Raw genomic sequence first — 23,787 nt, forward strand, 5'->3', positions numbered from 1 at the left:
CCAAGAGTCTACATTATGTCAGTGGCCATTCTTAGTTCACAGTATTGTGGGTTTTTATAATCCATGTTAGTCCATAGCTGTTATAGGAGATTATGTCGTAACAAGGGTACTAGTTAGACACCATTTAAAGGCAGTTACTAGCTATGCATTTGTAATTCCATTTCTGCTCTCTTTGGCGACATTAGCATTATCATCTTTCAGACGAGAAAACATAAAGTGAAGCTTCTTGTCCCAAATGGAAACTGACATGCAACAAATAAATCCGTAAGTGGGCTCAGTGGGCTCCTCGGCCCCCTTTTTATTCAAGCAACAGGCTTTTTTGGAGATGAAAGCAGACATCATTTTCCCAGTAAGACCTGAGTGTCTTTGAAACCTTTCTTGCTGTCACTCTCTGATAACCTCACCTCTTTCGACATAATTATGGATTATCAATATGCTCTTTAGGTTTTCTTCGTCACAGGAGATGGTTGCCAAGGTAACCAGCCCTAGACAGGTAATCTCTCCCTTTTCTACAAAGAATCTAAAAATAGGGACTATGTGAGGACTACAGGGCATCATCATTAGCAAACTGGCTCTGTGCAAATTGATTACTGTCTGCACTTAATTATTATGTGGAGCACAGTGCCAGGCTTTTAATATGAGTACCGTGCCTTCAGCTAATTTCGTCTCTGCTTTAAAATGCTCACTGTCTGCAAGGAAATGCTTGAATCAAAATAAGAATGTCATTCTAAGCCTGTTTCATATCCTCTTAGCATCAAGAGATATTTAAACTTATTTTCATATATAAATGGATTTTCTTTTTTCCTCCTTTAGGCTACATGAAACTCATGTAGTTATTTTAATCAGTTGATAACAGATGAATTTTAAATTATATAAGAAGGCACAATTTCCAACAAGACATGCAAATACACAGATAAAAGCTAGTTCAATTATCTGGTGATAAACATATGTCTCTCGCTTGACTGTTACCTTAATAGCTTCTTTCCCTGGCTGATTGATAAGCTTGAAGATGTAAGTAGGCAGCAGGCAGTTAAGAAAATAAAACAACATAACATACCTAAAACCTATTATGATAACACAAGGTAATTCTTCAAAAATTCCATTCACCTAACTCTGTGACTCTATGGACCCAAATAGACAACCCCACAAACCAGAAGCCATCTTTTCACTCCACCAAGCACTACATTGAAATGTTGCTCTAAATGTTGCCTCCAAAGTTCTGCTTATCAATTTTGGGGGAGCTATTTTCCACTCCAGGGGACACTTGGCAATGCCTAGAGACATTTTTGTTTGTCACACTGGAGGAAGGCGCTGTTAGCATCTAGTGAGGGGAGTCCACTCAACATCTTACAGTGCATAAAGCAGTCTTCCAAAGCAAGCACTCCTGAGAAACCCTGGTCTAGAGGACAATGAACTGTCAACCAAACCATAAATCTCAAGTTTCTAAGGTCTATATCTTGACAAGTAACTTTAAACACGTGAGTGGGCAACATTTATGTTACTTAACTTTAAGTTAAATCACATTACTTATGTTACTTCTACCATAGACAATGTTCATTTCACCAGAACTTATTCTTTTATTTGCCCAGTTGAGCTTGAAAAACTAGGGTAGAATTATTAGCTGGTCAGATAGACAGAAATCTTAAAACTGTGAGATATGAGCAGTGTTTCACCCTTTACTCTTGCTCTTGAGTGCTCTGGGTTTGGGCTGTTTTTTCACCAAACCCTGTAACGAGGCCCACTGACCTTCAAGGACCACCTGCACATAGTCTTGAGCAGACAGCCTGTCCTTGCGCACAAAGCACTGGTATGCGCCCCCGTCACTTCGGACCATGTGATCCATTATAAGGTTTTCGTGGTTGATCCCTGTGATCCTCACATTTTTTCCAGGGTTGACGACTTCACCGTTTCGGTACCAGGAGAGTTCCTGGTCCTCACTTCCTGTCACGCTGCAGGACAAGGAAACCTGGCTGCCCACACTGCTTTTAACTTTCCTGGGGCTGATGATAGCTTTCAGTGGCTCTGGAGTTTTGGGGAAGAGAAAAAAAGAAGGTAAAAACATCACACAGGTAGAGATCATTTCAACAACACATTGGACTTTTGACAGGCAAAAGCATCTTCGCAAGCACTTTTTGCCCATTTGTCAATATGTCAAGGTGGGTTTCTTCTTCATACAGGGCACTGAATAGTCAAAGATATTAAACTGAGCTGATAAGTTAATAGGTTTTATGTAAGTTATACAGTCTTAATTTGGGACTTGTAAATAGCAGTAGGTAGGCCTTCTACCTATAATACTCCAAGAGTTAAGGCAGCAGAGGGATTTAGAAAGAACATTTGTTTTTACAGTTAATTTACCATGTACAGTTGCTGTAAGTGATAATGTGTACAGATTTTCTGTTGAAGTAAATTTCTTGTTAAGACTGTTATCTTTCTATTGCTTTTGTAAGGGATGACATTGCAAAAATAAAAAGAAAAGAAACTTAAAAAAAGAACACACTCCATATATTCTTATCTCAGTATTATTTCATGGTGCACCATTTTGTTTGGGAACACGCTCATCGCTATTTTTTTTTTTCTGGGCTTCTTTCATTGTATAGCAAATAGACTGACGTGGGTCAGATTGCTTTCTCACTGAGTAAATGTGAGTGTTAATGCACTGACGGTAAGAAATGCAATATGCTGGGTGCCAGCAAGGACAGAAATATTTGAGTATTTAAATCCTATTTGCCGCCTCCCAGCGTGGCACAGATGGGTTTGCTCTGGGCCATTCTCACACACACATACTCACTCCCCTCCCCTATGTGGCTTAACCAGGGCCAGTAACACACAGCTGTAAGAAAGCAGGTAGATATTAGGATTCGTGACCATGAAACATGGTTTTTTTTCTTTAAAATGAGGCTAACTTCTTTGGATAGGTGGTAACTCTCATCTTTGACTTCCTGTGTTTTCATTCAGCAGACCCAATTGAATGCCATAAGCATTTATTGAACATCTACTATAGGCCAAGGATGGGGTTAAACTCACAGGTGAGACAAACATGAATAACATTTGTGGTGACACTAGCATGTGCCATAAAGCTACCAAATATCTTCTGAACATTAGTTAAGTCAGTCTTCCCACAGTCCTGCAAGTTTTGTGTTATCATCTCCATTTTACAGAAGGAGAAACGAGTCTCGAGAGATCAATTAATTTAACCAAATCCATTCAACAGGTAAATGGCAAAAAACGGTTGTTTACCCCACTTATTACTGACTTCTGGTGTCACCACATTGTGAAGTCTTTAAGGAATTCAGTCTTCCAGATGGATAATACAAGTACAAGAAGGAAGATAGTAACCCAAAGTGTCCGTTAGAGACGTACACTGTGTGGAAGAAGATCGAAAGAATGTCCTCAGATATCAAGGATGGATAGGACTGAGGCCAGTTGGGATGAAGAGAGGGCCTCGTGAAGAGTGGGAACTGCAGGAATTAGAGCATGAGGCACTGCCAGGTCTCAGGAAGAGTTTTGGATCAGTTTGGATGCAACACAAGGTCTCTGAAGGAGAACAGTGGGAGATAACTTACACAGGCAGTCTGGGACAAGACCACAAAAGACCTCGAGATTTTGGAATCAAATCAGAGGGAGCTAAAGAAAGCTTTCTAGAATTTTTAGCAAGTAAGTGCTATAGACAAACACATTTTTAGGAGAATCCATTGATCATATTGTGTTGGACAGATGACAGTGGGGAAACTGGTCAGAAAAGGGGCACTGCAGATGTCTCATTGAGGTGCAATTAAAACTCGATCTAGTAATGAGACCCTACTGTAGAGCACAGGGAACTCTACTCAATGCTCTGTGGTGATCTAAATGGGAAGGAAGTCCAAAAATGAGGGGATATATGTTTACGTATAGCTGATTCACTTTGCTGTACAGCAGAAACTAACACAGCATTGTAAAGCAACTCTAATCCAATAAAAATTAATTTAAAAAACAAAACAAAACTTGATCTAGAACTGGGTGGAGGTGGAGAGCACAGCTGAGAAACACGGTGAGATACAATCTCTAGGACTTGGCAGGACTTGGACATGAAAGAAAAGTCTTAAAGAGGATCCAGGACTTAAAGTTTGCATTTGCAGGTTTCGAGGCTGAAAGATGTCTAGAATAACAAGAGGCTGGTAAATGGTAGAGAGATGGTGGAGAGAAGTTTGTGATACTGTTCTTTGAAAGTGCCAGCTAAGCATCTGATATAAAATTGGGAGACACGCTGCTCTCCTGACACTCAACAAGGAGGCTGAGGGTGAGCATGCAAATTCAGGGCTATTTTCAGAGGGGAGGAACTTGAAGCCATAAAATAAGAGGGCACCCAAAGAAAAGAGACAAGATAGAATAGAAGAAGTTTCGGAATTTGGAACCCAGGAGCATCCTTTCCACCTGGAGAAGAGAGACCAAACAAAGGGAATAGTCAGAAGGGAGGAAGGGAGCATTAGAGACATATCTGGAACTTTTCCAGGCGTGGCAGAGTACAAAGATGAAAACAAGCACAGTCAGAATTAAGACTTTTCCACAAATAACTTTTAAAATGTAGACAGTGGTAAATGCCTTTACAGAGAAAGCAGTAAAATACTCTGAGCCTTGAGCAGAAAATAGGAGGGAAACAGGGGATGTTTTGAGAATGAGGCATTGCATTAGACTTAGAAAGATGGGAAGTTTTAGACATTCAAGTATTTGTAAACCGTCTTACGTTATATGAGGAGAGAGCAGCATATGACTTGCAATTAGGGAAGGAACAGGTTTGTACGAGAATAGGAAGAAGTTAGATTTCACAGGAGCAGGGTTTTTTGAAGAAAAACTATGAGAAGTATGACCGTACAGCTTTACTTGAGATGCTTTCCATACTATCCTAAGATATAAACTTTATTCAACAGAAACTGGGGAGCCACGAAAGGTGGTGTTGAGCCTGCATATTGGAGTGATTCTCATTGGCTGTCCAATGCTGCATTGTTTCATCTACAAGGTTCTTCAGCCATCAAAATATAACTGTGCAGACATTATCCTCCTTTTCTTTCTAATCTCAGCCTAAGCATGTTCGAATGACATTTGCAGGACTCAGTCTGGACAGCCGATTCCAGGCAGTCATTGGGATATTTATTTCAAATGTATTCACTTGGGCTGGTATTGTGCTAAAGCTGTCTACGCCCAGGGTGACACTGAAGAGGCAGTTCCATAAACAGGCATAAGGCTGGAAAAAAGCCAGGGTAAGAAAATGCCTCCCTTTTCAATGTCAGACTCATATTCAGTTTGCTCAGTTCAGTTCATCAAATTTTTATGTATACAGATATGTACGATAGCACACTGGCAACTGAGAGCCATATATTTTGACCAGAGTTCTGCCACTCATTTCTGGCCATGTGATCTTGAGTAACTCACTTTGATTTGGTTTCTGCATGAGCAAAATTAAGGCTTTTCAACTAGGTTAGAGTGCTTCCCCCTGCAATCACACCCCTCCTTCTTCCGAGTCTACCTTTGGCATCCTTCTCAACATCTTCCTCACATCAGTCACTAGAAATCAATTAGAAATGAGATATATCTACCATACTTGGCCTAACTTATCTATAATATTGAGTCCAAGTCCAATATTTGGATAATTACAACCTTATATACAGCCCTCTAGAGAGCTGATAATAGCCCCATTTAGAAATTTAAAGCAGCATCTGGAAACAGGCCAAGGACAACTGCTTTGATCTGATCACCACTGCTTTTGCTGACAGCACCACCCTGCCCCTCCCCCTCCACTGACTTGCAGACAGGCTGACCACTCTGAATTCAACAGCTAGGTAACGTTATCTTGGAAACACATCCTGTGGCTCCCAACTCTCCAGCTGTGTAACCTTGAGAATTCGGAGCCTCAGTTTCCTCATCTGTAAAATGGGGCTACTGTGGGTCTCAGCAGGGCTGCTGTGAGGATTCGTGGGGGCTACAGAGAAAGCCCGGAGGTCGGCTTGTAACAAGAGCTCCACCATCACCACTGCAAGTTACCAACCAACTTACGTTTCACGTACAGGCGGCCTATCACCTTAGCAGTTCCATATCTGTTGGACACTTCACACACATAGCTGCCTGAGTCTGAGGGGCGTGCATTCTCAATAAGCAGCCCAGTCAAGGTCTTCTGGAACCTTCCAGAAAGTTCCAGGGGCATGTTGTCCTTCAGCCAGCGGTAATCTGGCTCGGGGTGGCCGAGCGCTTTGCAAGGCAACTCCACACGCTGCCCCGCCATGGCTTTGCGATGATCAAACCCATCCAGTATGGATGGGGCTGAGTTCGCTGGGTCTGCAGAAGAAAAGAAAAGCCTATTAGATATGAGTTAAAGTGGTCATTCGGAATCATAGGGCCTTGTGTATAATTCATATTCTATGTATCATTCCAACTATTGATACAGATCTTTAAGATTATATATATATGAACAGAAAAAAACACTATTCATATAAATTTCTTTTTCTCAGAAGTTACAAAAGGGTGAAGCAGTTATATCACTAAAGAAGATATACAAATGACTGATAAGCACATGGAAAGATGCTCAGTGTCATTAGCCACTAGGGTAATACAAATTAAAACCACAGTGAGATACTACGTCATACCCACTAGGATGGGTGTAATAAAAAACACAAGCAAGAGCAAGGGCTTGTGAGGATGTGGAGAAGAAACTGGAACCTTCATACATTGTTGATGGGAATGTAAAATGGTGCAGTCACTTTGGAAGACAGTTTGGCAGCTACTTAAAATGTTAAAACTTCAGTTTACTGTAAGGCCCCAAAAGCTCCACTCCCAGGTATCTACCCTAGACAAAGGAAAACCTATGTTCACTCAAAGACTTGTTCACAAACGTTCATAGCAGGATTATTTATAACAGCCAAAAAGCTGAAGTAATCCAAAGGACCATTGTTTAGAAGATGGATAAACACAATGTGAATATACATACATACTATTCGGCAATACAAAAGAGTGAAACACCGATACATGTTACAACATGAAAGAACCTCGAAAGATTATGCTAAATGAAAGAAGGCAGATACAAAGCCATATACTGCAGGATTTGACTTAAATGAAATATGCAGAAAATGAAAATCGGTAGAGACAGATAGTAGATTAGTAGTTTCCCAGAGCTGGAATTGGAATTTACTGCAAATGGGCAGCAGGGATCTTTTTGGGTAGAAAATAATGTTCTAAAATTAGATTACAACTCTAGGTATTTACTAAAATCATTGAACTGTATACTTAAAATGAGTGAAGCTTATGGTTGATAAATTAAATCTCAATAAAAATATTTTACAAAAAATGGAATGGGGCATTTCTTTTACATTTTAAATAGACAGTTTAAGTGATGCTTGATAACATGCTCTCGTGGAGACATTTGGTCAGACATAGACTTAGTACAACCACACAACATTGGATTTAATTTCCATCTCCGTGTCTTCAAACCTTTTATTTACATTTTTAAAAATCAGTTTTTATCACAAAAATTTGCAAACTCACACAAAACAAGAGAAAATGATATAACGTGTCCTATATAGTCATCACCCAGATACAACAGGCATCACAATATTTCTATCCTCCTTCTGTTTATTTCTCTATAGCCTTTGCTTTTGGTGCCAACATGCTTGAGTCAAGTCATAAAATCTATGTTATCTAGAATGCTTCTCTGATGAAAATAAGAGTTTTCATGTATAACCGCAATGTCAATTTCACACAAGAGTAATTACAGCCTCTTGGTATCACCTATCATCTACTCCACATTCATTTTTTCATAATGAGATAAAAAGTCATTATTATTGTTTTTATAATTGAGCTAATCAAATCAGGATTGTTTTACAGTTAACATTTTGTTGTTATGTCTCCTTTTCAAATGTTTTTCCAGCTTTATTGAGGTATAACTGGCAAAAATTGTATATACTTAAGGTGTAAAATGTGATGCTTTCAGATAGATACATTTTGTGAAATGATCACCAAAATCAAGCTAATTAGCATTCATTGCCTTACATGGTTACCTTTTTTTTCTTTGCATTCCCCTTCCTTCCTCCCCTCCACCAACTACCCATTTGTTCTCTGTGCTGATGAGTCTGTTTTGTTATGTTTATTCATTTGTTGTTTTAGATTCCATATATAAGTGAAATCATATAGTACCATATTTGTCTTTCTCTGTCTGACTTATTTCACTCAGCATAATACCCTCTATGTCCACCGACGTTTTCACAGATGGCAAGATTTCATTTTTTATGACTAAATAATATTTCATTGTATATTTATAGCATGTCTTCTTTATCCATTCATCTACTGATGTACACTTAGGTTGCTTCCATATCTTAGTTATTGTAAATAATGCTGCAATGAATATAGGGGTGCATATACCTTTTCAAATTAGTGTTTTTGTTTTCTTCAGATAAATACCCAGAAGTGGAACTGCTGGATCATATGGTAGTTCTATTTTTAATTTTTTGAAAAGCTCCATACTGTTCAGTGCATGAGGGTTCATTTTTTTTTTTTGCACATCCTTGCCAATACTTGTTATTTGTGGACTTTTTGATAATAGCGATTCTGAGAGATGTGTACTGATATCTCACCGTAGTTTTGATTTGCACTTCCCTGATAATGAGTGATGTTCAGCATCTTTTCATGTGTCTGTTAGCCATCTGTGTGTCTTCTTTGGGGAAAAAAGTGTCTATTCAGGTCTTCTACCCATTTTTTAATTAGGTTTTTTTTTTGATGTTGAGTTGTATGAGTTCTTTGCATATTTTGGATATTAACCCCTTATCAGATATACCATTTGCAAATATATTCTTCCATTCAGCAGACTGCCTTCTCATTTTGTTGATAGTTTTCTTCATTACACAAAAGCTTTTTAGTTTCATGTATTCCCATATGTTTATTTTTGCTTCTGTTTCCCTTGCCTGAGGAGATAGATCTAAAAAAATATTGCTAAGACCACTGTCAAAGAATGTACTGCCTATGTTTTCTTCTAGGAGTTTTACAGTTTCAGGACTTAAGTTTAGGTCTTTAATCCATTTTGAATTTATTTTTGTATATGGTGTGAAAGAGTAGTCCAGTCTGATTCTTTTGCCTATAGGTATCCAGTATTCCCAACACTATTTATCAAAGAGGCTATCTTTTACCCGTTTTATATTCTTGCCACGTTTGTCATAGATTAATTGATCATAGAAGTGTGGGTTCATTTCTGGCCTCCCTATACTGTTCCATTGATCTATGTGTCTGTTTTTGCATCAGTACCATACTGTTTTGATGGCTGTAGTTCTGTAATATAGTTTGAAATCAGGGAGCATGATATGCCTCCAGCTTTGTTCTTCTTCCTCAAGATTGGTTAGACTATTCAGTTTCTTTGGTTTCCATACAAATTTTAGAATTATTTGTTCTAGATATGTGAAATGCCATTGGTAATTTGATATGAATTGCAACGATTCTGTAGATTGCCATGGGGAATGTGGCCATTTGAATCATATTTATTCCTCCGAGACATGAGCATGTTGTGTCTTTCCATTTCCATGTCATTCCATTGTGTCATCTTCAATTTCTTTCATCAATGTCTTCTGGGTTTTGGAATACAAGTCTTTTACCTCCTTGATTAGATTTATTCCTAGGTATTTTTTTTTTCGATGCACTTGTAAATGAGATTGTTTTCTTAATTTCTCTTTCTAATAGTTTGTTGTTAAGTGTATAGAAATGCAAGAAATTTCTGTATTTTAATTTTGTATCCTGTAACTTTACCGAATTTATTGTATGAGTTCTAGTAGTTTTTTGGTGGCATCTTTAGGATTTTTCTGTATATAGTATCATGTCATCTGCAAACAGTGATAGTTTGACTTATTCCTTTCCAATTTGCATTACTTTTATTTCTTTTCTTGTCTGATTTCTGTGGCTTGGACTTCCAGTTCTATGTTGAATGAAAGTGTGAGAGTGAAATATTCTTGTCTTGTTTCTAATCTTAGAGGAAACCCTTTCAGCTCTTCAGTGTTGAGTATGGTGTTAGCTGTGGGCTTGCCATATATATGTTGAGGTATGTTCTCTCTATACCCACTTTGTTGAGACTTTTAAAAAATTTTATTTATTTTATTTATTTATTTTTGGCTGTGTTGGGTCTTCGTTGCTACATGCGGGCTTTCTCTAGTTGCAGTGAGTGGGGGCTACTCTTCATTGTGGTGCGTGGGCTTCTTCTTGTGGTGGCTTCTCTTGTTGTGGAGCACAGGTTCTAGGCATGCAGGCTTCAGTAGTTATGGCACGAGGATGCAGAAGTTGTGGCTCATGGGCTCTAGAGCGCAGGGTCAGTAGTTGTGGTGCACGGGCTTATTTGCTCTGCGGCACATGGGATCTTCCTGGACCAGGGCTCAAACCCATGATCCCTGCCTTGGCAGGTGGATTCTTAACCACTGCACCACCAGGGAAGACCCAAAAGTTTTTTTTTATCATAAATGAATATTAAATTTTTTCAAAAGTTTTTTCTGCCTCTACTGAGATAATCATATGATTTTGATTCTTCAATTTGTTAACATGGTGTGTCACATTGATTGATTTATGTATACTGAACTATTCTTGTATCCCAGGGATAAATCCCATGGATCATGGTGTATGTCTCTTAATGTATTGTTGAATTCAGTTTGTGCTAATATCTTATTGAGAATTTTTGCAATATTCATTCTTGATGTTGGCCTGTAATTGTGTGTGTGTGGTGTCTTTGTCTGGTTTTGGTATCTGAGTGATTGGGTGATTCTGGCATCACAGAATGAGTTCAGAGGCATTCCTTCCTATTCAAATTTGGAATAGTTTGAGAAGGATTGGCTCTTCTTTAAATGTTTGGTAGAATTCACCTGGGAAGTTGTCTGGTCCTGGAACTTTGTTTGTTGAAAGTTTTCTTTTTTGTTTTTTTTTGTTTTTGTTTTTGTTTTTTTACTGATTGATTTCATTAATGGTAATCAGTCTGTTTAGATTTCCTATTTCTTCCTGATTCAGTCTTGGGAGATTGTACATTAATAGGAATTTATCCATTTCTTCTAGATTGTCCATTTTATTGGTGTATAATTGTGGTAATCTCTTATGATCCTTTGTATTTCTGTGGTGTTGGTTGTAACTTTTCCTCACTTATTTATGACTTTATTTATTTGGAACCTCTCTCTTTTGTTCTTGATGAGTCTGGCTAAAATTTTATAATTTTTTTATCTTTTCAAAGAAATAGCCCTTACTTTTATTGATTTTTTCTATTTTTTTAGTCTCTATTTCATTTGTTTCTGCTCTGATCTTTATAATCCCTTTCCTTCTACTAACTTTGGTTTTTTTTTTTTCTTTTTCTAGTTCCTCTAGTATAAAGTTAGGTTGTTTATTTGAGATTTTTCTTATTTCTTGAGGTAGGCTTGCATCACTATAAACTTCCCTCTTAGAACTGCTTTTGCTGTATCTCATAGATTTTGGATTGTTGTGTTTTTGTTTTCGTGTGTATTCAGATATTTTAAAATTTCCTCTTTTGTTTCTTTAGTGACCCATTGGTTGTTTAGTAGCATATTGTTTAGCTGCCACATGTTTGTGATTTTTGCAGTTTTTTTCTCTTGTAGTTGATTTGTAGTCTCATATCCTTGTGTTTGGAAATGATGCTTGATATGATTTCAATCTTAAATTTACTAAGACTTGTTTTTGTGGCCTAGCGTGTGATCTTTCCTGAAGCCCATCTGATCTAATGTTTCATTTAAGGTGAATCTTTCCTTATGGATTTTCTGTTTGGGTGATCTGTCCATTGATGTAAGAGGGGTATTTAAGTCCCCTACTATTATTGTGTTGCTCTCAATTTCTCCCTTTAAATTTGTTAATATTTGCTTTATATATTTAGGGGATTTTATATTGGATGCATAGATTCAATTGTTGTATCTTCTTTTGGGATTGATCTCTTTATCATTTTGTAATGTCCTTCTTTGTCCCTTTCAGTCTGTGTGTGTCTGTCTTTAGATCTGAAGTGTGTCTCTTGCTGGCAGCATATATATGGGTCTTGTTTGTTTGGTTTTTGTTTTTTTTTCATTCAGCCACTCTATGTCTTTTGATAAGTTATGTATTTATTCCTATTTTGTTAATTGTTTTCTGGTTGTTCTGTAGTTCTTTTTTGTTCCTTTCTTCTTTTTATTCTCTCTTCCCTTGTGACTTGGTAACTACCTTTAGTGTTATGTTTGGATTCCTTTCTCTTTTCTGTGTGTCTATTATAGATTTTTGGTTTGTGGTCACCAAATAGATATCTATCTATCTATCTACATATATATGTGTATATATATATATATATATATATATATATATATATATATATATATATATATATATATATATATTATGATTATTTTAAGTTGATGATCTCTTAAGTTTGAACATATTCTAACAACCCTGCATTTTTACCAATGTTTAACATATTTAACTTTGTATTTTACGTCTTTTTGTTTCATGTATCCCTTAACTACTTATTGTAGATATAAATCATTTTATTGCTTTTATCTTTTAACCTTTTTACTCGCTTTATAAGTAGCTGATCTACTATCTTTACTGTATGCTTGCCTTTACCAATGAGATTTTTCCTTTCATAATTTTCATATTTCTAGGTGCAGTACATTCTTTCTTGCTTAGAGAAGTCCCCTTATCATTCCTTGTAAAATGGGTTTACTGGTGGGTGCTGAAATCTTTCACTTTTTGCTTGTCTAAAACTCTACCTCTCCTTTGTGGAGTGTTCTTGATTTTTTCCTTTCATCACTTTAAATATATAATGCCACTCCTCTCTGGCCTGCAAAGTTTCTTCTGAAAAGTGAGCTGACAGTCATCTGGGAGTTCCTTTGTACTTAATTAATTTCTTTTCTGTTGTTATGTTTAAGTTTCTCTCTTTATCTTTAATTTTTGCCATTTTAACTGCAATGTGTCTTGGTATGGATCTCTTTGGTTCACCTTGTTTGAGATTCTCTGTGTTTCCTGGACCTAGATATTTGCTTACTTTCCCTGGATAGGGAAGTCGTCAGCTATTATTTCTTCAAATAAGTTGTCTTCCCCATTCTCTCTCTCTCTCCTCTTTATGAAGCCCGTGTAATGTGAATGTTAGTATGCTTGATGTTTTCTTGGAGGCCTCAAACTGTCCTCATTTTTTAAATTCTTTTTTCTTTTTTCAGTTCAGCTTGAGTGATTTCCATTACTCTGTCTTCCAGTTTGCTGATCTGTTCCTCTTTATCATCTAATCTACTATTGATTCCTTCTAGTGTATTGTTATTTCAGTTACTGTATTCTTCAGCTCTGTTTGGTTCTAACTCTTTGTTAAACTTCTCACTGTGTTCACCCATTCTTTTCTTGAGTTTATTGAGCATCTTTACGATCATTACCTTGAACTCTTTATTGGGTAGATTATTATCTCCACTGCACTTAGTTCTTCTTCTGCATTTTATCTTGTTCTTTTGTATGCAATATATTCCTCAGTTGCCTCATTTTGTCTAATTCTCTGTTTTTATTTCTATGTATTAGGTAGGTCAGTTACATTTCCTGATCTTGGAGAAGTGGCCTTATATAGGAAACATCCTATGGGTCCCAGCAGCACACTCTGCTCTGGTCACCAGAGGTATATGCTCTGAGGGTGCCCTTATGTGGGCTGCATGCACCCTTCTGTTGTAGTTGAGCCCACTACTGTGGGAGTGCTGGTAGGCAGGGCTGGACCCCAGCCTGGTTGGCTGGCAGGCCCTGCCTCATGCAGAGGTTGCTGCCCCACTAATGGGTGGGGCTGGGTCTCCATGCAGCAGGCTGCTAGCCTGGGTCGGGGAGTCCAAGGTGTGCTGCCAACTGGTCCATGGTTGGGTAAGCTTCCAACACTACTAGGCGAGAGAGAGGACTCTAAACAGGCACTTGCCAGCACTAGTGTCCTCATGGTACAATGAGCTCTCCAAAATTGCTGCCACCAGCATCTCCCCAGGGGGAGTCCCACTTGCTTTGTGCCTCTGCAGGAGGCTCCCCAAGATCAGTAAGTGAGTCTGACCCAGGCTCTTTTCAAATTACTGTCTCTGTGCTGGGTATCAGAGTGTGTGAGATTTTGTATGAGCCCTTTAAGAGTTCTATTTCCTTCAGCCCTCCTGTCCTGCTGTATACAAGCCCCACTGGCTTTCAAAGACAGACAGAGAGTCTGGGGATTCATCTTCTTGATGCAGGACCTCCAGGCTAGGAAGCCTGATGTGGGGCTCAGACTCTTCACTCCTTGGGGAGAACCTCTGCAATTGTGATTCTCCTTCCCTGTGGGCTGCCTGTCCAGAGGTGTGATCTTGACTATATCACGTCTCTGCCCTTCTTACCAGCTCATTGGGGTTCCTTCTTTATCTCTTTAATTGTGGAAAACTAGTCTTCAGGTCATTCTCATCAATAGTTTCTCTGCAAATAGTGCTAATTTTGGTGTGCCCATAGCAAGAGGTAGCTCAGGGTCTTCCTACTCTGCCATCTTGGCCACACCCCCTTACCAGTGGTCTTAGTTGTTATGGCTCTTGATTCTCTTTTAATTCAGATAAGACTCTCCTTCTATTTCCTTTCATGTCTTTGACTCATTGAAGAAACCAGGTGAGTTTTCTTACAAGAAATCTCACATTTTGAACTTCTTTCTTTATGGTGTCATTTAACCTGTTCCTCTATTGCCATTTCCCTTATAACTGGAATTTAGTTGTAATGGATAATCTAGATCAAGTTCAATCTTTTTTCTTTCCCTTTGCATCTATATCACGTGTTGCTTTCCCACACTCAGTGAGACTAAATTGATCAGAAAATTCAGATGATAATGTTTGTCTGAATTAAGTTATTTTATTAAGGGTTGAAAATGGCAATTTTAAAATTTCCATTTTCTTTCACATTCAATAGATGTAATTATTCTGTAAATAAGAACTTTTCTCTCTGAACTAGGGTTATTTGGTTATCTTGAAATACAGTAGTTACAAGAAAGACAAGAAGAAATTTTGTGGTTATCTTTAATGACTAATTATCAAAATCAAGAGTTGGTGCCTGCCTTAGTTACCTCTAAGTAGATGAATAAGTTTCTTATTATTGCTTTTGTTATTATTAAATGTATATGTATGTGTGCACATGTAAGTATATATGTAAATGATTATATAAGTATATATATGTACATATGTGTGTATATATATACACACATGTGTGTATGTGTATGTGTGTGTGTGTGTGTATATATATATATATATATATATATATATATATATATATATATATATGCATACATACAATTGTGACAAGACCCCATTTATGTTCCAGGCTCATCTTATATGTTTCCTGTCCCAGACCAATAATCCATTGTTCTTCCAAGGAAACATGGTCCCTGTTATTGGGGAATAATATTTAAAGGAGACTATGATTTAGGTGGTAGAGGTGCTTGTTGCTGTTGGTTGCCCACTGTCCACTGAAAAGGGAAAGAACTTGGAATAACATATTAAAAAAAACAGCAAGTGTGTACTGATACTTTCTATTGGATATTTCATGAATTTTATTAATTCTTTGGTTTTCTATTTTTATCTTTTCTGTTACACTGAAAATCCTGGTTCCAAATAAAAATAATACAAACATAGTTAATTTTCCCTCTGTTATAGTATTTTATAGGATGAAATTCTTCTAGGGATTCCCATACTACTGAGCCTTCTCTCTGTGTTTAGTGTTCCACTCTGGCTCAATTTGATTCCTAAATCCAGCAGTTTCCCTCAGGGTGAGTTTCTCTTCTTCTGAAAGTAGTATTTGCTAAATATTTCTGAGATCTGCAAGGAGTTAGACTACTACCAAACTATGTGATATCATGGCCCTTTTGCATTCAGCTTCAACTCAGAGCTTGTGTAGGTCTATCAAATTGTTGTGAATATTCTTAGACACATTTTCCTAGGTTTCCATTCAAGAAATGGTCCTCTGCTATTTTTTTTTTAATTTATTTTTGGCTGCGTTGGGTCTTCGTTGCTGCGCACAGGCTTTCTCTAGTTGCAGTGAGAGGGGGCTTCTCTTCATTGTGGTATATGGGCTTCTCATTGCCATGGCTTCTCTTATTGAGGAACATGGTCTCTAGGCATGTGGGCTTCAGTAGCTGTGGCATGTGGGCTCAGTAGTTGTGACTCACGGGCTCTAGAGTGCAGGCTCAGTAGTTGTGACACATGGGCTTAGTTGCTCTGTGGCACGTGGGATCTTCCTAGACCAGGGCTCGAACCTGTGTCCTCTGCATTGGCAGGTGGATTCTTAACCACTGCACCACCAGGGAAGTTCCCATCTTCCGCTTTTTGGAGATGAACATTTGCTGACAACTTTGCAGTTCTGTGACTATATAGTAATCCCAGTAACTCTTCTCTTTTCACTATCCATCACCTAATGTTACACTGCTGCTCTTCTTACGCTGGTCCTATTGTTGTCAGTAGTTTGTCTATAGCCCCCCACATTTAAGAGTTTCTGGGGAATACCCATCACCTAGTTTTGTTGAAGTCATCCACGTGCTTTTTCTTTTGTCATCCTATTGCATCCGTTTCAGCTTCAGGAGGAGTTTGGAGTCATTATAAACCTTGTTACTAACATGCCCCCACCATGATACAAACCCATGTGTACATTTTTAAATGAATTTAAATCTAATTTAAAATAAAATTAATTTCTCTTTGCCTTCAAAGCTTAGAACTCTAGAACAATAATCCGCACTCAGTGTCTATGTTCTCATCTTCTAACACTGACAATCTCCCTCAACTACTTTATTAAAATGTCTGTGACCAAAAAGTCATAAGCGTAATTCACCACATGCAGCAGACTCTCTTATGAGCCTTCTGATTATGTGTGACCCTGTTGACTTCTCCCTTCTTGCAAATACCAACTTTAACCCCAAACATTGTTTTATTCCCTCTCTTCTTTTTTTTTTTTTATTCCCTCTCTTCTGCTGGCATCTGAGTGTATGGTATTCCTTCACTAGATTCTGCTCTGATGCTCCTCACTTATCTGCACAAATGCTCATGGGGCGATCTCATGGATGCTCATCACTTCCATGGTGACCCAATGCTAATGAGTCCTGCTGCCTATTTTTGAAACATCAGCAAAACATGCTTTAAAATTTTTTTAAATAACTAAATAACTAAATAACCTTGGGATTAAGAAAAGCAAATTTGCCTTTCCCACTCTGAGAGTTAAATTTGAAAATCAGTACTTACTGATTTAGAGTAGAGATAAACAAGTTTACCTTTTCAGGCTTTCTCTCTTTTTAGGTTTTTCTTTAGAGAAAAATGGGCTCCCAGATTATTATCACTTAATTCACATTCTTTCAATGGAGAAATGTTTATTTGCTTCTTTTGCTAAGCTCAATCTCATACCCAGATCCATGCCACCCCCAGAGACTGCTCCTTTCTTATCTCAATATTGTCATAAAGACGTTCCTCTTTAATGCAAACAAGACCTTTCCTAAGGTATTCTGAACATGTAGACCATTGTGTTGTCATTAAAGCTACCATGGAATAGATGACAGATGCTATTCATTTTCTAATTCATTTTCTCTACATTTTTGAAAAAAGTGAGCATATTTTTACTGTAATGATTATTCTTGCCCTTAAAAGAGGCAACAAGACATAACTATAATACAAGGGATAAAGTATCATTTGACATGAAAAAGAACAGGTAAAAAAAAATATTTTCAAGTTCAGAGGAAAAATCAATTAATTATGACTTATGTTTGTTCTACACCTGAAAAGGCAGGTGGGTTTTGGCTATTTTAAGGATGTGAATGGGGAAGAGGAATTTAGATACAACATTATCAAGGACAGTAAGTGGGTGTTCAGGTGACATTGTTTTAATTACCCCAACGTTTAAAAACTTCCCGTCACATCTCCCGCACAAAACATCATGACAAATAAAATAGATATTCACTGCATGGATCGACTTTACATTCTAAAGCTATAAGGGTGAAGGTCAGATATTTTGCACTTGATTTCTAATACCATGATGGTCATTTCACGCTTCTAAACTGCTGCATGAAGTGCTAATGTGTCCCCGTGTGAATGGGTTGCTGAGTTGTTTGACAGACGGGCCAATAGCAAGCCTACTATAAAGATTCTGCAAACGGTCAATATTTTCTCAAAGTATAAATCCCATTAAAAAAGGTACAAAACGGACATATTTATCACGGAGGAATAAACTTGCTTTGGGGTTTTCTTCACTCAAGAATAATCCTGGAAGGAGTTAAGAGACTGTGATTATTTCTTTAACTTTAGATGTGGATAATTTCCCCACTATTGTTAGACATGATACAGGGAACAAGTTGGCACCAGGGACTGGTTTCATGGAAGACAATTTTTCCACGGATTGGCGGGGATGGGGGAATGGTTTAGGGATGATTCAAACGCATTACATTTATGGTGCACTTTATTTCTATGATTATTCCCTTATAATATATAATGAAATAATTATACAACTCACCATAATGCAGACAGAAGGCGGAGCTCAGGCGATAACATGAGCCATGGGGAGCGGCTGTAAATACAGATGAAGCTTCGCTTGCTCGCCCGCTGCTCACCTCCTGCTGTGTGGCCCGGTTCCTAACAGGGGCTGGGGATCCCTGTTCTATAGGACCCTGCCCTGCTCCCCCAGATCTATGCAGGGTAGGAGGCACCATGATGCTGGTTGGTATTGCCAATGACATAACATACAAATAACAGGGCAAGGAGGCATTGCCAGCAAAACAGAAATCATATTGGGTTAACAGAATTTGGAGCTTTATAAAAGGTGAAATGATTTCACTTGAAATATCCATATTTGCATTGTACTGTATTGGTATTGGTTTAAAAAACCTTAAATTGCTGGGCTTCCCTGGTGGCGCAGTGGTTAAGAATCCACCTGCCAATGCAGGGGACACGGGTTCGAGCCCTGGTCTGGGAGGATCCCACGTGCAGCAGAGCAACTAGGCCCATGAGCCACAACTATTGAGCCTGCGCGTCTGGAGCCTGTGCTCTGCAACAAGAGAGGCCGCGATAGTGAGAGGCCCGCGCACTGCGATGAAGAGTGGCCCACACTCGCCGCAACTAGAGAAAGCCCTCACACAGAAACGAAGACCCAACACACCCAGAAATAAATAAATAAATAAATAAATAAATAAATTTATATTAAAGAAAAATAACCTTAAATTGCTAAAATATTTTGAGGGAAAATAATGAAGGCTTCATTTCATTCATGAATTCCACAATTTTGGTTGAGTCATCCCAGAGCACTAACAAAGGAAGACAGAGGTAGATAGAAAACACAGTGTTGATGAATTTTTACCTGATACAAAAAGTCTAGCGCTGTTACTCTGCCTTGTCTCCCCGGTGTATCTGTGCCGTGTGATACAGCGGTAGTTATACAATCCATCTTCATTCTGTACATCTTTAATATACAAGGCTCCAGTGGATGTGATGAGAAATCTAGATCCTGAAATAAAAGAAAATAATTACCCCATTAAAACAGAACAGAAGCAACCGAGTCATATAAACAAAGTCATTGAATAGTGAAGGAAAATAAAAGGTGTGTGTTTGTATGTGTGTGTTACTTTAAGGGCCTGAGATATATATTAATTCTTCAACTACCCTAAATTAAGAGGGTTTAGTAAGTATGCCACCCAATAAATATATACTTGTAAAGCCTACTCTCATGAATTAATTTTTTAGGTCATGTATTTATTTAACAGCAACAATTAGTATGTAGCTAATTTAGCATATTTTCTTTGATCATCACTTTTCTCTAGAATGTGACAAATTAAAGGAGTATTAATTTTCTTTTGTAAATTTCTACCTCATGTAAATGTAAACTTTTGCCTCAGTTTGAAATATTTCAATAAACACACAAAAGTGTTAGACTATAGAGCAATAATACATTCCACAATCTTCCCAAGAAAGACTGTCATATTTCCTCAATAATAACCAACACTTACCTCTATATTCTAAGACAAAGATCAGTTCCTCCTATATTCAGTGTTTTAGAGAACACTGCTATTTCCTAATTACTACTCAAATTATTGACAGTAACATCTTCCTCTCAGGGAGAAAAAAGCCACACCCAGCTGTTCCTCCTTCGTATCAGCACAGGACAAAATGTGTTCTCCGTGACCTGTGATTTTCGCCTATACAACTCTATTTGTACAGAAATGGCTAACATTAAGAGATCAAGCATCAGTGCTGCTTGAAAAAGAATAAAGATGATTTTTCCTTTGAAAATGTAAATATCTAAAGATAATTTTTCACTGTTCAATTATAACTTGATGATACATCAAATAAAAGCTAAGGAGTAAATCTCAAGGTGAGTCGTTGCACCTACATGGTAGTGACTCAAGACGCTTTCTACCACTGTTAGAGTCTTTCCTATGGAATATTTCTGTGTCTGATGCAATTCTACTTAAAAGATAATGTGATTTTGTCTCTTTGGGGAAGGACTAAAATGCCAAAAATTCACCTTCTTTTAAACTGTTTTCCTTAGGTTCATTTGAAACTGCCTTGGGTTTATTTTAATCAGAATTTGCCAGGAGTCTTGACTTCATTAATTTTAGGTCTCAGATATTTAAGTTGAGCCAACCTTTGGTTATTTCTTGGTTATTTCTTATATTTTATTTATAGGGGTGGGATATGGAGGGTGGGAGGGAGACGCAAGAGGGAGGGGCCATGGGGATATATGTATACATATAGCTGATTCACTTTGTTATAGAGCAGAAACTAACACAACATTGTAAAGCAACTATACTCCAATAAAGACATTAAAAAAAATTTTTTAAATATGGGCTTCCTTGGTGGCACAATGATTAAGAATCCACCTGCCAATGCAGGGGACACGGGTTCGAGTCCTGGCCCAGGAAGATCCCACATGCCATGGAGCAACTAAGCCCATGAGCCACAACTACTGAGCCTGCATGCTGCAACTACTGAAGCCCGCGCACCTAGAGCCCGTGCTCCACAACAAGAGAAGCCACCACAGTGAGAAGCCCATGCATTGCAAGGAAGAGTAGCCCCTGCTTGCCACAATTGGAGTAAGCCTGCACACAGCAATGAGACCCAACACATTTTATTTTTAAATAAGTAAAAATAATTTCTAAAATAATCTTTAAAAAATTTTAAAAAATAAAAATGGCTTATTACTTCTTATGCAATATGAAAGCAATTCCATGGACATGAACAAGAAAAAAATCATAAAACAAATACTGATCTAGCATAAGCTTTCCAAAAGAACACCAACTAACTATAAAGGAGGATAAAGTATCTTTAAGTAATAAATTTACTTTTTAAACAACTGCATTAGTTACTTATTTTAAAACATGCTATAAATATGCTAAATATTAGAATAGCTGAAAAAGCAAATGTTGTATATTCTAGATATTTTTGCTTTATCTTCCCCCTAAAAAAAGCAACTAAAAATACCACTTGTCATATTTCATCACATGCCAAGCATTTCTTACCAGTATATAATGTGTATAATTGAAACATTTTTCTCCTTCAATATATTTTGCATACTTACATAATGCTTTCATAACCAGTTCCTTTAAAGTACAGAGTGATAGGCAGAAAAGAGGGATGAAAAAGATACTGTATTAACTCCTGTCACCTCTCTAACACAGAGTCTTTTCATTGGAATTGATAGGCCATCAGCAGTGGCTAAATGTAAGGAAAAGCATCATGTGCACGGCTGCTCAGAGCGCTGAGAGATGCTCAGGGTTGCAGCAGCAGCCTGCACTCATTACTCCACTGATTCCTGAGATAGCTCTGGTCTCCAGGCACATTTAATTTGATCACTCACTTTGCTCCTGGAATATCTGACTTCTTTTTACCCACTTAGCATGCTAAATAAGACTCTCTTAAGACATGTTGTTTCAGAAAAACAGGAAACCTGTCTGAAACATTTTCTGAAATATTCACAGGAAAGAGAGAAGGAGGTGACTGAATTCCTGGGCTAATTTGAACCATCTCTGTCTAACCCTTTATTTCTCGTTAAAACACATCCCCAAACTAATCAGTATTTTAAAATTTAAAATAAGGATGAAGAATAGAAGCCTTTGATTAGGACAGGGCTGTGAAGACCCAAGGTTCAGTCTGAACTCCCGAGACACGTGGAAACCTCAGGACAGTGAGGGACAGCACAGTCGCTAGAACGCCAGGCTTCACAGTGACAAGGAATCTTCTCATTCACCCCCTTGCTTGCCACTTCACCCCACTTCCTGTCTTACATCACCAGAGGGTTTTGTATCATATGCAATAAATGGGTTTGTTCACAGCCTTAAATGAAATTGAAGAGCATGCTTCTGTTAAAATAGGCAAATATTAAAATACAAAATATTAATAGCAATAAACTGCACACACACACAAACTGTCTCTTTCTCTCTCACACACACATATGCACACACACACACAGACATATACACATACACCCTTTACTACTCAGAACTGTCTGGTAATATACAACTGTGCAAAGTCAAAATTCTATAGGTAACTTTATTTCCCTTGGAAAACTATCAGCACTTTAGGTGGAAACATTACTAATATACAGTAGATACATTTTGTCATGTTAAACACATTGCAAATCAGTCAGTTAACAATAGTGAGTGATTTCTGGATTCAGGGTCATCATTGTGGGCGTTGATTATTGATCCATGCTGCTCAGTTATTAGAGGGATGTCTCAGAAGTTGAGAAGTTGGCTTCTCAACATGCACTAAATGGTCCAGGAATTCAAGCCTCTGCTTCTGTCTTTAATAGTTCATCTGTTCCCTCTGTTACTACAAGGCTATTAGCTGTTACTTCTCTCTGCTGTCAGTATCCCTGTGGACACACACCCAATGTGATGCCTTCAGTATGCTGAGAGGTAGAAACTAGACACACCAAAGCTGTTAGAAGTTTGCATAAACTAAGAGTAAATGGGTATCAAGTGACTGCTGGCGTGGTTCTCCAATGTTCATCGACATGAGCTGGTATGTTAATGCCACTGAAGTAAACCCACAGCTTGGTACCAGTTCAGCCAGCCTGGCCAAGCTCACCCCAGGGACTAGTGGGATATTTCTATCTAGAAACATAAAACTACCAAAGAAAATGGGGCATCTGCATGATTCGGAATGTTGTAGAACACTCAGGGTAGAAGTCCTACAGCCACATTCCTCCTGTCATGGTGCTGAGCAGTGAACACATAGAGCATGGCAGGTCCTAAGGCTCAGGCACAATGCCTTTTGGGTTTCTGACCAGCGTCAGAGGCAGAGAAATAGCAAGAGTTCTAGAAATCCATTTTGCCGAACTATGAGTAGTCAACTGCAGACAGCAGGCATGCGTGTCCTCCTGAAGGCAGTGTGTGGGAGCTGATTCTAGGAGGTGCCATGTGTTCTGGGTGAACAGGAAACCAGAGCTGAGAAGTACATCAGTTCACTGGGCCAGCACTCTCCTGGGCTCCGGGAACCCAAAAAGGAATGAGACACAGCCTCCGTCTTCAGGGAGCTTACAATCTAAACAGATTTGAGTCTCAGGGTTAGAGACATGGCATCAGGTAAGAAAACAGGATGGGAGGGAAGAGGCTGGATTGTAATCTGGGAAGAGGATTATCTTCATCCAGATGAAGGGAAACACCATTACTGAGGGAGGAAAAACTGACATTTATCACCAAACCTGTACTCATCCTTGTGTATTACTCTGATACAAATAATTAGCTGTATATGTTCCCTTTACTAACCTGATTGCTCAATCTACTCTGCTATTTTTTTTCCTGTTCTTATAAAGTATCGAGTTAAAAGCTCTTTCCCTGGTACCAAGTGTAAC

The 23,787-nt window shown here is 38.2% G+C and overlaps 1 protein-coding gene across 2 annotated transcripts in view; it reads right to left on the reverse strand.

Annotated features, from left to right (window-relative positions):
* DSCAM (DS cell adhesion molecule) overlaps window positions 1–23,787 on the reverse strand; it is a gene marked incomplete at both ends in the record, with an annotated part of 740,068 nt that overhangs the window by 310,188 nt on the left and 406,093 nt on the right. For both annotated transcript variants that reach the window (XM_082624816.1, XM_082624817.1), the window contains 3 exons: window positions 1,747–2,022; window positions 6,028–6,306; window positions 19,294–19,440. In XM_082624816.1, coding sequence (XP_082480942.1) covers window positions 1,747–2,022; window positions 6,028–6,306; window positions 19,294–19,440 — 702 coding nt within the window. The remainder of the gene's footprint in view (window positions 1–1,746; window positions 2,023–6,027; window positions 6,307–19,293; window positions 19,441–23,787) is intronic.

The sequence above is a fragment of the Mesoplodon mirus genome, assembly GCF_964341445.2.
Source record: "Mesoplodon mirus genome assembly, chromosome: 6".
Classification (NCBI taxonomy): Eukaryota; Metazoa; Chordata; class Mammalia; order Artiodactyla; family Ziphiidae; genus Mesoplodon; species Mesoplodon mirus.